General features: G+C 40.0%; 1 protein-coding gene across 1 annotated transcript in view; it reads right to left on the bottom strand.

Annotated features, from left to right (window-relative positions):
- Window positions 1–881: 881 nt before the first annotated feature.
- SPTSSA (serine palmitoyltransferase small subunit A) overlaps window positions 882–16,503 on the bottom strand; it is a 23,669-nt gene continuing 8,047 nt past the window's right edge. Inside the window, exon 2 of the mRNA XM_032242581.1 lies at window positions 882–2,014. Within this exon, the coding sequence (XP_032098472.1) occupies window positions 1,911–2,014 (104 nt within the window). The 3' untranslated portion in view covers window positions 882–1,910. The remainder of the gene's footprint in view (window positions 2,015–16,503) is intronic.

Below are 16,503 nucleotides of genomic sequence, written 5' to 3'. Positions count from 1 at the left end.
AACTTCTCCTGCCTTCAACCCGCCAAGAGTAATATTAGACATCCACCTGTCAGTGGTTCTCTATGGAGGGTAGTGGAGGAAAGCCAAATTTGGGCATTAACAGAACATGAGGATTTATGTTAAATCCTCACGTTATTTTTCTTGAGACAGTATGACTATCGTTCAGATATAACCATATCCAATTTTTAACTACTCCAAACCAAGTAATTACATATTATTCTCACTACCCCTATCTATTGTGATGATATAAATTGACTCTAAAAATATTAAACATTTATATATTACTCGAGACCTCTAAACTATAAAATACTTCAAAAGTCTAGTCCTTAAAATTTAGGGCAAAAAATACCTAAATTTTGGCCAGGAGCAGTGGCTCATGCCTGTAATCCCAGCACTTTGGGAGGCTGAGGCGGTGGATCATTAGGTAAGGAGTTCCAGATCAGCCTGGCCAACACGGTGAAATCCTGTCTCTACTAAAGATACAAAAAATTAGCCAGGTGTGGTGGCACACGCCTGTAATCCCAGCTACTCAGGAGGCTGAGGCAGGAGAACCGCCTGAACCTGGGAGGCAGAAGTTGCAGTGAGCCAAAATTGTGCCATTGCACTCCAGTCTGGGCAACAGAGCAAGACTCCATCTCAAAAAAACAAAACAAACAAACAAACAAAAACCTGAATTTTAAAAATTAGTAAAACGTATGCTGGAAAGCATGTTAAAACACATAATGCCTAATTTTTAGTTAGCAATATTTTTATGTTGCAAGACATACAATAAGACATACTTACTGCTTATCTTGTCCTCCACAGACAGAAAGCAATTCAGAAACATAAATACTAGGTCAATATTTAACCATCAAGAAAAAGATATACTGCTACATCAGCTGATTTTTTTTCTCTTTGCATTTAATGAATTTACATCAAAAAATTAGGTAGTCATTTTACATTTAAGGAATAAAAATCTTAAAAAAAAATACAAAGAGTGAAAGGATTTTAACCAAGTTTACATTTGCTTTTGCTATAATTTTTAACAACAATTCATCTCATCATAACTTAACGCAGTGTGCAAATGCAGCACCCATTACAGTCATTAAACTAAATTTAAGGAAGTACACTGTTAACAGTGACCCTCAAAGGAAATGGATTTATCTTCTATTAAAAAATCTATGATATATAAGCATTACATAATAATGCTGCTTAACCACCTTTTGTCTCAAGAATTATCACCAAAGTTTTCTGGAAATAAATGCACAAATAATTAAATATTTAAAAGGTGAAATGTTCCTTATTTTAACTTTAGCAAGATCTTTTCTTTTTCATTAAGAAACACTTTAATAGTTTTAAAGCAAAAGCTGTTAAGAGTCTAGATAGCTAAAACTGTACTCCTGAGTTCAAGCTTACAGATAAGTCTTTTGTAAGTAGTTCTCAATAAAATATCTTCCCTCCCCATACCCCTACCCGAAATCTTATATTGTTCTTACAAAACTTTGGTCAAGAGTAGAAATATATCCAGGCAGATGTATATGCCATACAATAGCAAGAACAGTAAAGCCCAACTAATGATTTTGAGTTTTAAAAATAGAAGGCAATTAAAATGTACTCAAAGTTACATTAAGAAAAGCTTTCACAGGGGTAATATTGAAACAGTCACAAAGGTTAAGAAAATACTGATATCAAAGTACAAATGGCTACAATGTTAAAATAGACAAAAACTGCTATACAGGAGCCTCTTTGAAAATTAAAAATAACACAACACATGAGTCAGGATGATTTTCCTGTTGTACTCATGAATTTTAGTCTTTATAAGGTTGGTTATGTTGACATCTAGAAGAGTTTCTTATCACATCTGATGGTCTCATTCCAACTTCATAGGGTGAGTCTTCCCCAAGGAACCTCTGATCCTGGTCGCATCTTGGTCATTGCACAATTTCAAAGTAGTGCAATATCGCCATGATGTGCTGGGGCATGAAGACGTATCCTGTGTATAGTGCCATCCCCACAATGGAAACCAGCATGGAATCTGAGTTGTAGTTAAGGAAACTTACTATTCTTAATTTATTCAAAACTAAATCCCCAAATGTTTTCAATGATTCTTGTATGTTGAAGTACCCATTCACATAGTGTTTTCTGGTTTATGTCAAGTACTGATGAAGAAGTAATAACAAGAACAATAATGCTAGCTACTAACAACCATGCCTGGCACCATTCTAAGTGGTTTTTGTTTTGTTTTAGCTCATTCTATCTTTACTATCACAATATAAAGTAGGTAATGTTATTCTCCCTGTATAATTGAAAACATCAGATTGCTTAAAAATTTTTTTTCTTTTCTTTTTAGTAGAGACAGGGATTCACCATGTCGGCCAGGCTGGTCTCAAACTCCTGACCTTAGGTGATCCACCCCCTCAGCCTCCCAAAGTGTTGGGATTACAGGCATGAGCCACCATGCCTGGCCAGACTGCTTAAAATGAAGCATAGAATGTGATACTGTTCAACCTAAGAAATAAATACATAGGAATAAAATTCTATTTGATGACTGTAAAAGGTCTACCAACTTAACTAATAAGAATGTATCATCAAAGAATTTTAGAATTAGTTCGACTAGAATGTAGCTAAAAGTATTTTTAGAGTCAGACAAAGCTAAAATCAATCATACGCTAGCTTAGGGATATAAAATGACAGCACCTGCCACTATCAAACATTTATTTATTATTATCACTATTAAACATTATTATCACTATTGCTCCTATTTGCAACAACTTCAAATAAAAGTCGTCTTGATAACCTAAACAATAGCCTTTCTGTACTGTGTTCCTTTCTTTTTATTACAAAAGGAACTGAAACTGTATATATAGAAGTCAACAAGAGGCCTCTCCCTGGGGCCACACAAAATACTGCTAGCAAAAATTACGTCTAAGGGCTTTTGGCTTTGCAGTTACACAGCATGCTAACAGGAACAACTGTTTTTGAACTGGGGTCATGCTTTCTTAATTCACATATTCTCATTTATTCTTTCTCCTCTTTCACTTGCCTTTCTCCTTTCTCAACTCTACATACCTTTCAGCTCTACATACTATTATTTCTAACATAACTTACATTCTTTTATGAGAAGATAGGGTTTAAATAAACAATGTGCTTACTACCAACTAATATTTGTATAACAAGTTAGTTGACAAATCTGTTCCACAATTACATTATCTTACTTAACCCTTACAGCTTTCCTATGAAATGTTTATTATGTTCATTATTAATCAGAAGCTACGAAAATTGAGTAGCTTGTTCAGGGCCATACAGGAAGCTGTCTTTAGAGCCAGAGGTCAAACCAAGACTGCCTGACTCAAGCCATAAACTCATTCTCTTCATCCAGCAAACAAGGGCAGAAAGTCTCTCTTTTTTTTTTTTTTTTTTTTTTTTTTTTTTGAGACGGAATCTCGCTCTGTCACCAGGCTAGAGTGCTGTGGTGCCATCTTGGCTCACTGCAACCTCTGCATGATTCTCCTGCCTCAGCTTCCCATGTAGCTGGGACTACAGGTGTGTATCGAGTTAATTTTTGTATTTTTAGTAGAGATGGGTTTCACCATGTTGGTCAGGACGGTCTCCCTCTCTTGACATCATGATACACCCACCTCGGCCTCTGAAAATGCTGGGATTACAGACGTGAGCTACTTGCACCCACCCCAAAGTCTCTTATAAATTTTTTTACAATTTACTTTTTAACCTCCCTTAATCCAGTTCTTCCTTAAACTACCATCTTCTATTTACTAATTTCTTTAAAAAAAGAAAAATATATACATTTGCTGTTTCTATATCATTGCCATATATTTGTTCATCACCAACACACCATCTGATTCTTACTACTCGACTGTAGGCATTGTTCTAAGCTCACTGGTGGTCTCCTATCAAATCCAAAGCCTGTTTGAATTTACAGTGCCAGTCCTTCTTCTTCAAAACCCTTTCTATTTATGCCTGTAGTCCCAGCTACTCTGGAAGCTAAGGTGAGAGGATCGCTTGAGCCCAGGAGTTCAAGGCTGCGGTGAGCCGGAAGGGCACCACTGCATTCCAGCCTGGGCAACACAGCCAGAGCCTGTCTCAAAAAACAAACAGAAAAGGAGTAAAAAAAGCCTTTCCACTCTTCAAAACTCTACTGTGGACTGAGGCGTTTCTCTAAGACCCTCTTTTAATCTCTCTTACCATTTCTCTGTTTTTCACTGGCTCTTTCCTTTATGACGGATGACAGATTATTAGAGTGAACTTTGTGTTTTCCTGGCAAGCATCCACTCTATCTCGCCTCCTAGTACAGCAGCCATGCCCTTTTGGTTGGACTAACCCATCTTCATGGATAAGCCCTGACTGCTCTTAACCAATTAGAGGGGATCCCTTTTTCTTGGTAACAATGCCCTACCTCAACACTGATCAACCAGCTCAAAGCTTAGAACTTCTGCCAGGAATTCAGGAACATAGATGCTGTCTCCTAGAATATGCAGCTTGCTGATGGAATCTTGCAATCAACTGGAGTCACTTTATCTCCATGAGGAAAGCAAGATTCAGAACAAACCTGACTCAAGAAGGTGGTGGGACAAAAATAATCACAGAAAAATGGAGTCAGAATCCTCATCAAAAAACCCTGAAGCCCACCCTACCACTGGATGTTCACATACTAACCTAATAAATCCCCTTTACTTTTTTTTGAGACAAGGTCTCACTCTGTCATCCAGGCTGGAGTGCAGTGACACAATCATAGTTCACCACAGCCTCGACCTCCCAGGCTCAGGCAGTCCTCCCACCTCAGCCTCCCAAGTAGCTGGGACAACAAGCACACACCACCACCATGCCCAGCTAATGAATAATGTATTTATTATTTTTGTAGAGATGGGGTCTCCCTATGATGCTCAGGCTGGTCTTGAACTCCTGGGCACAAGGGATCCTCCCACCTCAGCCTCCCAAAGTGCTGAGATTACAGGTGTGAGCCACCACAAGTGGCTGGCTGGTCAATCCTCTTACTCTTTTTTTTTTAAATAGAGATGGGGTTTCTCCATGTTGGCCAGGGTGGTCTCGAACTGCTGACCTTAGGTGATCTGCCCACCTCAGCCTCCCAAAGTGCTGGGATTATAGGCGTGAGCCACCACGCCCGGCCAATGCCCTTACTCTTAAAGAAGATTTTATTGTTAGACTTTATTACTTGCCGCTGAAAACATTCCAGATAACAAGATGGAATTCCCATTGTTTTGTCTTGAGCCTCGCACTCTCTCATAACTTAAACTACTATAGGTTGAGTATCCGTTATCCTAAATGCTTGAGATAAGAAGTGTTTCAAATTTCAGATTAAGAAAAAAAAAAATAGAATATTTGCATTATACTTACCAGGTAAGTATATCTAATCCATTATCCAAAATGCTCCAATGGTCATTTCCTTTGACTGTCATGTTGTTGTCCAAAAGTTTTGGATTTTGAAGCATTTCAGACTTTCAATTTTCAGATTAGAGATGTTCGATCTGTACCTTAATGTTGTCAACCTGACCTCATCTTCCATAGTGCAGATATTTCTACCTACTTACTGTACATTTCCATCTATGACATTCAACATGGTAACTTAAATTCAAACTGAACACATTAACCTTCTCCAACTACGTTTTTCTATAGGTCCTATTTTTCCAATTGACATAACTATTTGCCAAGTCATCCAGTCTAGAAGTTTTTTTTATTCCTTCTCCCCATATTCAAATTACCTATGACATCCCAGTTATTTCCCAAACCCTACAAATGACTCTTACATCTCACCTCCCCTATCCTAATCAATAATAAATGATTTGAGGCATTTATCATCCTTTAGGCTTCTAGCCACTGTCCATGTCCCTCTTTAGTAGGATGATCCTTTTTAAATCCATTAAGTTTCCAATGCCTACAGGACAGCACTTAAGATTCTAAGGCAAGTATTCAAGGACCTTTCTGATCTAGCCCCAAGTCTTAGGATCCACAGAAGTAGTTAGGGACTGAGAGATTAAGACAGGGATTCTTGTACAAGCTATTTACTGAGGAAGTGAGTACAGTAGAATAGAGCAGAGGAAATATACTAAGTAGGGACAGAGTCTCAGCCTTACATAGGGTACTCTGGAGCATAAATTGTATCACATAGTTGGCACTGCTTTGACACAAGGGGCCTGACCTTTTGTATCTCCTTATCTGTCAATCATTGGCTATAAGTTGGGGTAAGGAAAAGCCACCTAAGAAAGCTGCTTGGCAGTGGACAAAACTCTGGAGAAACGGGGAGCTATAAGTCATTAGCAGCCAACACTCACAGAGACTGGCAGGGTACATCAGCTATTAAAGGGGACTTAAGCTAGGTGTAGTGGCTCATGTCTGTAATTCCAGCACTTTGGGAGGCCAAGGTGGGAGGATTACTTGAACTCAGGAGTTCAAGACTAGTCTGAGCAACATAATCAGACAATCTCTACCAAGAAAAAAAAATTAACTTTAAAAAAAGAAAAGAAGCCATGCATCGTGGCTCACACCTGTAATCCCAGCACTTTGGGAGGCTGAGGCAGGCGGCTCACCTGAGGTCAGGAGTTCGAGACCAGCCTGGCCAACATGGTGAAGCCCCTTCTCTACTAAAAATAAAAAATCACTACACGCGCCTGTAGTTCCAGCTACTTGGGAGGCTGAGGCAGGAGAATCGCTTGAACCCAGGAGGCGAGGTTGCTGTGAGCCCAGATCACGCCACTGCACTCCAGCGTAGGCGACAGAGTGAGACTCCATCTCAAAAAAAAGAAAAGAAAAGAAAGGGGGCCTAGGTGAGGACCAACCACATCTACCATGCTACTTTTCCACTCTACTTCCCAACAGACCAAACCATTCCCTAATATACATATATCCTACTTGCCGCCATGTCACAAGAGTCTCAGAAAACAATATTATATATTTCCATACTGCTCTGGCTTTGCTTATTGTTTAATAATAACATAAGTAAGAACAATAGTGACAGCAGCAGCTCTCACTTTGTGAATGTCTAGTGCGTGTCTGGTACTATGTTAAACACGTCATCTAGTTCCAGTAACTTCCCCAACAACAAAGTAACGGGGCCAGCTCCAAACCAAATCGTCCAACTGCAAGTATCTGTGTTCTTAACCACGATGCCATATACTTTCCTACTTATGAAAAGCCCTATTCCCCTTAGTAAAACCTAATAATTCTAGGAGCTCAGTAGTTATTTCCTCTTGTATGAGGCCTTAGGCCTTCCCTGGCATTCATAATTTTTCCCATTCTTACCCCAACCCCTTGGCAGAACTAATTATTCCCTAATGCTCAATAAAGCTCCTTTAATACTCTGTATTAAAGTGAGTAACACAGCACTTATCACCTGACATTACCTATTTGTAGAGGTACTTATCTCACTCAAATCATTAACTCCTTAAACAGAAATAATATTAGTTTTGTATCTCCAACATCTAATACAAAGCATACTAAATAGACATCTGCTGAATAGGGCGTTCATTTGACTAGATTCATTATGATGCTTTCTCCATATTCCACACATTATTGTGGCTGACAAACTGGATAATGATTACAGAAAAGACAAGACCAGTTTCTAGGCAATATTATACTTAAGAACAAAGTTTGCTTTTTATAGTTTTTATATAAACCTTATAAATTTATATGCCAAACAAATGAAAATGGTATAGTAATAACCTTAAGGTCATTGGCTCAATTTCAACTCCAGTAGGAGAGATTACTATAAAACAGCTATTTGAATATGTATGTTACATAGTCTTTATGGTACTAATTATTCAATTAAGTATGGAGAATATATCATTTAAGGAACATGCATAAATTAGTCTAACAGAGATTATTCCACTAAAAATCAAGAATCTGACAGCTAAGTCTGTGAATATTAAATTGTCAAGCTTTTAAATCTTTTATATGCATATAAAAGCATGATTTTTTTATTCTAAGTGAAACAAGGACTTATCAAAACTTGAAAAGGTTTTATTGCCTGGTTAAAATACAAGATACTAGAGTTCAAGACTGCATACACACTCCAGCCTGGGCAACAGAGTGAGATTCTGTCTCTATAATTAAAAAAAAAAGCCGGGCGCGGTGGCTCAAGCCTGTAATCCCAGCACTTTGGGAGGCCGAGGCGGGTGGATCACCAGGTCAAGAGATCGAGACCATCCTGGTCAACATGGTGAAACCCCGTCTCTACTAAAACTACAAAATATTAGCTGGGCATGGTGGCATGTGCCTGTAGTCCCAGCTACTCAGGAGGCTGAGGCAGGAGAATTGCCTGAACCCAGGAGGCGGAGGTTGCGGTGAGCCGAGATCGCGCCATTGCACTCCAGCCTGGGTAACAAGAGCGAAACTCCGTCTCAAAAAAAAAAAAAAAAAAAAAGTGGCCAGGCAAAGCAGCTCACACCTGTAATCCCAACACTTTGGGAACTCAAGGCAGGTGGATCACTTGAGACCAGTGAGGCAGAAAAAAAATCTCTGAAGTCAGGAAACATAAGGCCAATTCACACTTCAGCTATGATAGAAAATATCCTCACCACAGGGTGTAGGCCAAGTAAATTACTGTAACTTTTCTTCATCCTCTCCATTTACATACGGCGTACTCCAAGTAACCAATGGAATCCCCCAGAGGACAGTTAAACTCCCCAAAATTCTGTAATGGGGCCTTTGAGCCCTTAGGCTCAGGCCCAGTCCCACGTTGTGGAGAATACTTTCATTTTCAGTAAAACTCTTCATTCCTTTCTTGTTTGTTGTGCATTTTGACCAATTCTTTGTTCAAAATGCCAAGAACCCGGACACCCTCCACAGTTAACATATTTTGGCAAGTCAGCCAGGAGGAAGAGGTAAGCCCAGATGTCAGGGTCACTGCTCGTGGGGATATGTCTTGCAGACCTTGACTTCGCAACAGATGAATACAGTACACTGCCACACAGATATTATGCTTTGCCAGTTTGGCTGAGGGTCTGTTGATGCTTACAGACTCCTTGGAGAGTGCTGTAAACAGTTGCAACTGCTGGCCCCTACCAGCTAGTGAGACTTGCATTTATTTAGTAAAGTTTAATTGACAAAAGCTTGAGTCAACACCACTAGAGAGAAGAGATTAAAGGACAGGTTATGATGCCCAAAGCAAACACTATTAGAAGGTAATCTCCTTGGTTGATCTCCTCCTGGGAGGGCTATCTGGCTGAAAGTTTAGTTTTAAGACCACATGAGTAAACAAGTTAGTTAGGTAAATGCTTCCATATACCTTAGCTATTTGCTTTACTTATTAACTAAATGTAAAGGGGATTTAGGCTGCCTTCAGCTAAGAACTACAGAAAAAACTTTTAGGTCTTCCAAAAGGGTTTGAGACTATATTCTATAACTTTCCATATTGGCCAAGCTGGTCTCAAACTCCTGGCCTCAGGTGATCTGCCCATCTCGGCCTCCCAAAGTGCTGGGATTATAGGCATGAGCCACCACACCCAGTCTGGGCATTGGTTTTATTGTGACATTTGGAAGCCTGGCAAACATGTGCCCTTTATCTCCTTAGAAGTGCTCTCACAAAGCTAAACTTATATACGATAGAGTATCCAGCTATAATTTGCTATCCAGCATAGATTTCTCAATCCATCTCATTTCACAAAGCTAAACATATATATAACAGAGCATACCAACTATAATTTGCTATCTGGAACAGATTTCTCAATCCATCTCATCAGGCAACAAGCCTCTCAAAATTTAAAGTATCCTTGACACACTGAATGATAAGAAATGGGTATTAGAAACAATACAGCACTGGAGGAGGCCCAGGTTTGAGTCATAACTCTTCCATCCCTATGTCAAAAGCTCTCTGAATAGCAGTTTCCTTATCAATAAAATGTGGACACACATCATCTATCTTTCAGAGTTGTGAGAATTCAGAATCAAATCTATTCTGCAAGAGAAAGCAATGTAATCCTCATTAAAACTGTTCTTTGAGGGTTTGAGCATGTAACATCATGACTTAAACATATGTTTGCCCAAGTTCATCCTGCTACTAATTTGTTATTAATTTACAGTGTAATCCTGGGATGTCACAATCTCTCTGGACCTGAGTTCCTTCATGAAATGAGGTCCTTTCTTTCATTAACATTTTAGGATCCTGTTTGTTTGAAGAGGACATTTAGGTACCACCTCTCAATCGTCCATAAAGCAATCTTCTGTTTCACACATACACAAAGAAAAAAATGTAAAAATGAATCAGTGTTATGCAATACACATATATTGGAAGGTAATATACAAAGTTATAATCTTTCTATTTACCAAACTCTTGCTGTTGTTTGCATAAGTATCAGTGGCTATATACAAATTAATCAGGTCTACATTCTAGAGGGGGTTCCATGACTCAAGCAATAGAGAACAAAGTGCAATCTAGAGTACAACCTCAAACAAAAAAATGGGCTGTTCTGTTTTGTGTTTATGACCTGTCTCTAACACCGACTTTTTTTTTCCCCCATTTATTTTATTGCATTTTAGGTTTGGGGGTACATGTGAAGAACATGCAAGATTGTTGCATAGGTACACACGTGGCAGTGTGATTTGCTGCCTTCCTCCCCATCACCTACGTCTGGCATCTCTCCCCTTGCTATCTCTCCCCAGCTCCCCACGCCCCACTGTCCCTCCCCTATTTCCCCCCAACTGACCCCAGTGTGTAGTGCTCCCCTCCCTGTGTCCATGTGTTCTCATTGTTCAACACCCGCCTATGCGTGACAACATGTGGTAATACAGACTTTTAAGTGTTTGATGGAGCACCTCTACTGAGCCTTTGCTTCCAGCCATAGTACATTGCTTGGTAAAGAAGGTGCTTCATGAATCATCCCAGAACCGAGCAAGTAATGTGCCAGAATACTATGCAGGTGCTGAAGATAAATGTTTGTTAAAGGGCTGAATGAACAATCAAAGGTTACTTATAACCTGAGTATAACATAAATATTTTATGGGTTCCATGGACACAAAAGCAAGTAGACATGAAGCCGTATATAGAAATAAGCCATATCTTTATGTTGTTTTCTCTTTCTTTTTTTTTTCTTTTTTTTTTTTTTTTTTGAGACGGAGTTTCGCTCGTTACCCAGGCTGGAGTGCAATGGCGCGATCTCAGCTCACCGCAACCGCTGCTTCCCGGGTTCAGGCAATTCTCCTGCCCCAGCCTCCTGAGTCTCTGGGATTACAGGCACGCGCCACCATGCCCAGCTAATTTTTTGTATTTTTTAGTAGAGACGGGGTTTCACCATGCTGACCAGGATGGTCTCGATCTCTTGACCTCGTGATCCACCCGCCTCGGCCTCCCACAGTGCTGGGATTACAGGCTTGAGCCACCGCGCCCGGCCTTGTTTTCTCTTTCTTTAAGAGGAATTTCCTAAACATAAGCTAACTTTCCAGCCAGTTAGGAAATAAATAAGGATTTTTTTTTTAACCCATAAAAAGGCCATTGTCAGCAATCTTAAAAAAAAAAAAAAAAAAGTCTTGTAACAAAGAGAGGAAATGCTTTGAATATAAGTGCAGTACATCAAAAACAAAACCACAGCAACTAACATTTCCTGTCTCAATTAGTAACTCTAAACTATCATCACCCACCTTGGTAATCTAATCACAAGACTTTGGAAAACTTAAAGGAGGTAGTTTCTTATTGGGAAAAGGTCATATAGACTTTTGTTCCAGTGGGTATGACTTATACATCTTCACTAGTCTAAACAATTTCTTTCTTTTTTTTTTTTTTTTGTAGTCTAAACAATTTCAGTGACGTCTGTCTCTGATTACACTAGCCACATTAAAAAGCAAAGCTAAAACAACATTTAAAGCAATCCATGGCCAGCCTCAGCAGCTCACGTCGGTAATCCCAGCACTTTGGGAGGCCAAGGCGAGTGGATCACCTGAGGTCGGAGTTCAAGACTAGCCTGGCCAACGTGGTAAAACCCCGTCTCTACTAAAAATACAAAAAAAACTAGCTGGGTGCTGGTGGCAGGAGCCTGTAATCCCAGCTACTGGGGAGGCTGGAGGAAGAGAATCGCTTGAACCAGGGAGGCGGAAGCTGCAGTGAGATGAGATCACGCCACTGCACTGCAGCCTGGGTGACAGAGCAAGTCTCCACTTCAAAAAAATAAAAATAAAGCAATCCAATCCTATATTAATCAAATTTCTTTTGTAAAATCAATTCTAAATGCTATTTAACCTTAGAAATACTCAGAAGTTCTGACAAATCTAATTTAAGAAATCACCTTAATGAAAAAATAAAAGCATTTGACAAAGTATTATCATATGCTGTTTACGGAAAAGCAATCAAAGCCCTAAGTGAAACCAGCTGCCGGCTACTGAAATGAAGCTCCAAACAGGAACTCTTTCCTCCTTGCAGCCAGTCTGACTATAGTTTTCTTCTCCCCGGACCTCAAAAAACTGCAGATCCTCACCAACGGAAATGTAACGAAAGTTAATTTTTCCGGTGGGTGCGGTGGCTCACGCCTGCAATCCCAGCACTTTGGGAGGTGGATCGCCTGAGATTAGGAGTTCGAGACCAGCCTGGCCAACATGATGAAACCCCGTCTCTACTACAAATACAAAAATTGAATGAAACAGGTTTGTAAAAAATAGGTAAAAAAATTTAAAAACAACAAAAAATAAATAAAAATGCAAAACTTAGCGCGACACGATGGCACATGCCCATAATCCCAGCTACTTGGGAGGCTGAGGCACAAGAATCGCTTGAACCCAGGAGGCGGAAGTCGCAGTGAGCCAAGATCGTGCCACTGCACTCCAACCTGGGTGACAGACCAAGACTCCATCTCAAAAAAAAAAACCAGAAAGTTAATTTTTCCTGGATATATAAACTATCTCTTGATACTTTTCTAGATGCCTTATGTTGAAGCAGGTGGGAGATATTATACTGTCACAATCCTCTGTACCAATTTGGTATTCATGGATCATGTTAAAGGATTTCACATCAGCATCAGAAGTTAGTGTTTAGCAAGCAAAACCCATTCTCTGAGCTTTCTATAGTGTGCTGATTATACAAACCTAAGCATGAAGATTGTTTTTAGAAACTACAACTTGATGACAAGCTCTTTTAAAACTAAACAAACAACAAAGCATGCTGCAAAATGAGTAATGATCACGAACTGAAAATTTTTCACTGTGGACTAAAATCCTGCAAATGGTTTGCAGCTCTAATCCCAGAGACGCTAAGGTTATGATGTCTCTGGCACTCATTTTTTGATTTGAGCTTCTACTACCCTCTTGAAGATTTGAAGTCCCAGTGTCATGGGGAAAAAATTCCCAGTCTGCTCTGAAATATTATCTGTACTGCTACAGTACATGTTTCTGTAACATCAGATAACCCACATATGACTAGTATAGTATAGGAGCTGTATTCCTTCATATGGGATATTTCATCAGTGGGAAAATAACTAAGTGACCCTTGAAAACATGAGTTTGAACTGTGCAGGTCTACTTATACATGGCCTTTTTCTGCCTCTACCACCCCTGAAACAGCAAGACCAACCCCTCCTCTTCCTCCTCTTCCTTCTTATGATTTTCTTTCCTCTAGCTTACGTTATTCTAAGAATATAGTATGTAATACATATAACACAAAAAGTATGTTAATCAACTACTAATGTTATCAGTAACGCTCCAGTCAACAGTAGACTATTAGCAAAGTTTCTGGGGACTCAAAAGTTGTACACAGATTTTCAACTGCCTGGGAGTGAGGATGAGGGCCTGGGGGCAAACCCCAAGTGGATCAAGGGTGAACTGTATCACCTTCATCAGGAAACATCTCTCAACTCAGCTGCTATACAGGCAGAAGTTCCTTTAACTCTATTTTAAGAAAATTAGAAATTCACATTTGCAGCCGGTATCTCTCTTCAGAGAAAGGCACCTCCAGGGTAGCACAGCTCTCAGCCAGTGATGGGTAGCACTGCCCCTACACTGCCTCAATGGCAGCCCACACTATCTGCATTTTATCAGCACCCACTGCTGACATTTCCATTCAACTTTGTCCATGCATTTTGTTTGTTTGTTTTTATTTTTTCGTTTTTTGTCCATGCATTTTTAACGTCCCCTCGGGCAGCTTCCAGCAAAGTTGAGCAGCCTGCCTGTCTAGGATATCCACGTTATTCCCTCAAGATGCCAAGTATTGTTTTTGTTAGTGCTTGCTTACTAAGTTGCATACATTTTTAATGGTCTGCCCCAATACTATTTTCCCATAACCCTATTATTTTGCAGTTTTTCAGAAACATATATAATATATGCTGACCAAAATCCTTGTATTTGTAAAACTTCTATTTCTCATAACTATTGATCATAAATACTATCTTTCTACCATTCCATAACTACTATTTATTGAACGTTCCAATTTATACAACATATATATCCTCTATCAAGTACATCTTCCGGAACACATAGCTTAAATTGTTAAATTTGAGCATTTGGGGTTTGTTCTTTAAAAAAAAAAAAAAAAAAAAAGGCCAGGTCCAATGGTTCACACCTGTAATCCCAGCACTTTGGGAAGCTGAGGCAGGAGGACTTCGTGGGGCCAGGAGTTCGAGACCAAACTAGGCAACACAGCAAGACCCTGTCATTACTAAAAATTTAAAACTTAGGCATGGTGGTGTGTGCCTGTAGTCCCCGCTACTTGGGAGGCTGAGGCAGGAAAATCGCTTGAACCCGGGAGGCAGAGGTTTCAGTGAACCAAGATTGCACCACTGCACTCCAGCCTGGGCAACAGAGAAAAACTCTGTCTCAAAAAAAAAAAAAAAAAAAAAAAATGAACTCATTAAGAAAAAATGTCTTGGTCGGGCATGGTGGCTCATTCTCGTAATCCCACCACTTTGGGAAGCAGAGGCTAAGAAGGTCACTTAGCCCAGGAGCTCAAGACCAATCTGGGCAACATGGTGAAACCCCACCTCTAAAAAATAATTTAAAACTGAGCAGCCTAAGCAACATGGTAAAACCCTGTCTCTATTTTAAAAAATACAAAAATTAGCCAGGCATAGTAGTGGCTCACGCCTGTAGTCCCAGCTACTCAGGAGGCTGAGATGGGAGGATTGCCTGAGTCTGGGAGGCAGAGGTTGCAATGCGCCATGATTGTGCCACAGCACTCCAGCCTGGGTTACAGAGCGAGACTTTCAGAAAAGAAAAGAAAGAAAGGAAAGGAAGGAAGGAGAAAGAAAAAGAAAGGAAGAAAGAAAAGAGAGAGAAAGAAAGAAAGAGAGAGAGAGAGAGAGGGGGAGGGAGGGAGGGAGGGAGGGGAGAGGAGGGGAGGGGAGGGACGGAGGGAGGGAGGGAAAGAAACTTATTAAAACTTAGGCAGGCAAGTGGTGTGTAACTATAGTCCCAGCTACTTGGGAAGCTTAGGTGGGAGGATCACTTGAGCCTGGAAGTTTAAGGTTATAGTGAGCTGTGATCACACCACTGCACTCATGCATGGGTGACAGAACAAGACCCTGTCTCTAAAAATAAAAGAAAGAAAAAGAGAAAGACTCTGGTGAACTGAGGTTTTAATTATAATTCCCTTTATTGACTAGCTCAGGAAAGACAGATGGTGACTTAAACATGCCTGCTGACCAAACATAGGGTTTTTCTTTATCAGTTTTGCTTTGTCTGCTGTGTCCATTTACAAAGTATACTTTACATATTAAAAAAAAAAAAAAAAAAACGGGCAGAGATACTAATTTAATTATAGGAAATCATACCAATCATTATTAGTACCTCCCCAGGTGGCATACCAAAATATATTCCTCAAATGCCTCTTTTGGCTTATAAAAACTTTGATATCACCAAACTACACCAAAACAACACCTATTAAGAGTACTTTTTTATATATTCACAGAATATCTCAGGAGATGCACAGGAAACTGCTGACACTGGTTGTCTCAGGGTGGCGTGGTTAGGGATGGAAAGAAGACTATCGCCAACTACCTTTTTGTATCTTTTGTGTTTTCAACCATAAAGATGTATAATCTATTTAATTTACAGCTTAGAAATTCATATTTTTGAAACTCCCAAATACTTTAATTACTCTAGTATACAGAGATGCAAAAAAAAAAAAAAGTCCTTTTGGCCGGGTGTGGTGGCTCACCCCTGTAATCCCAGCACTTCAGGAGGCTGAGGTGGGTGGATCACCTGAGGTCAGGAGTTTGAGACCAGCCTGACCAATATGGTGAAACCCTGTCTTAAAAATTGAAAAAAAATGGCCGGGCGCGGTGGCTCAAGCCTGTAATCCCAGCACTTTGGGAGGCCGAGGCGGGTGGATCACGAGGTCAAGAGATCGAGACCATCCTGGTCAGCACGGTGAAACCCCGTCTCTACTAAAAATACAAAAAATTAGCTGGGCATGGTGGTGCGTGCCTGTGATCCCAGCTACTCAGGAGGCTGAGGCAGGAGAATTGCCTGAACCCCGGAGGCGGAGGTTGCGGTGAGCCGAGATCAGGCCATTGCACTCCAGCCTGGGTAACATGAGTGAAACTCCGTCTCAAAAAAAAAAAAAAAAAAAAAAAAAAA

The sequence above is a fragment of the Sapajus apella genome, unplaced genomic scaffold, assembly GCF_009761245.1.
Source record: "Sapajus apella isolate SASKATOON/1434 unplaced genomic scaffold, GSC_monkey_1.0 scaffold50, whole genome shotgun sequence".
NCBI lineage: Eukaryota > Metazoa > Chordata > Mammalia > Primates > Cebidae > Sapajus > Sapajus apella.
Note: the sequence above shows the minus strand (reverse complement) of the source record. Positions and strands in the feature narration are given on the sequence as shown.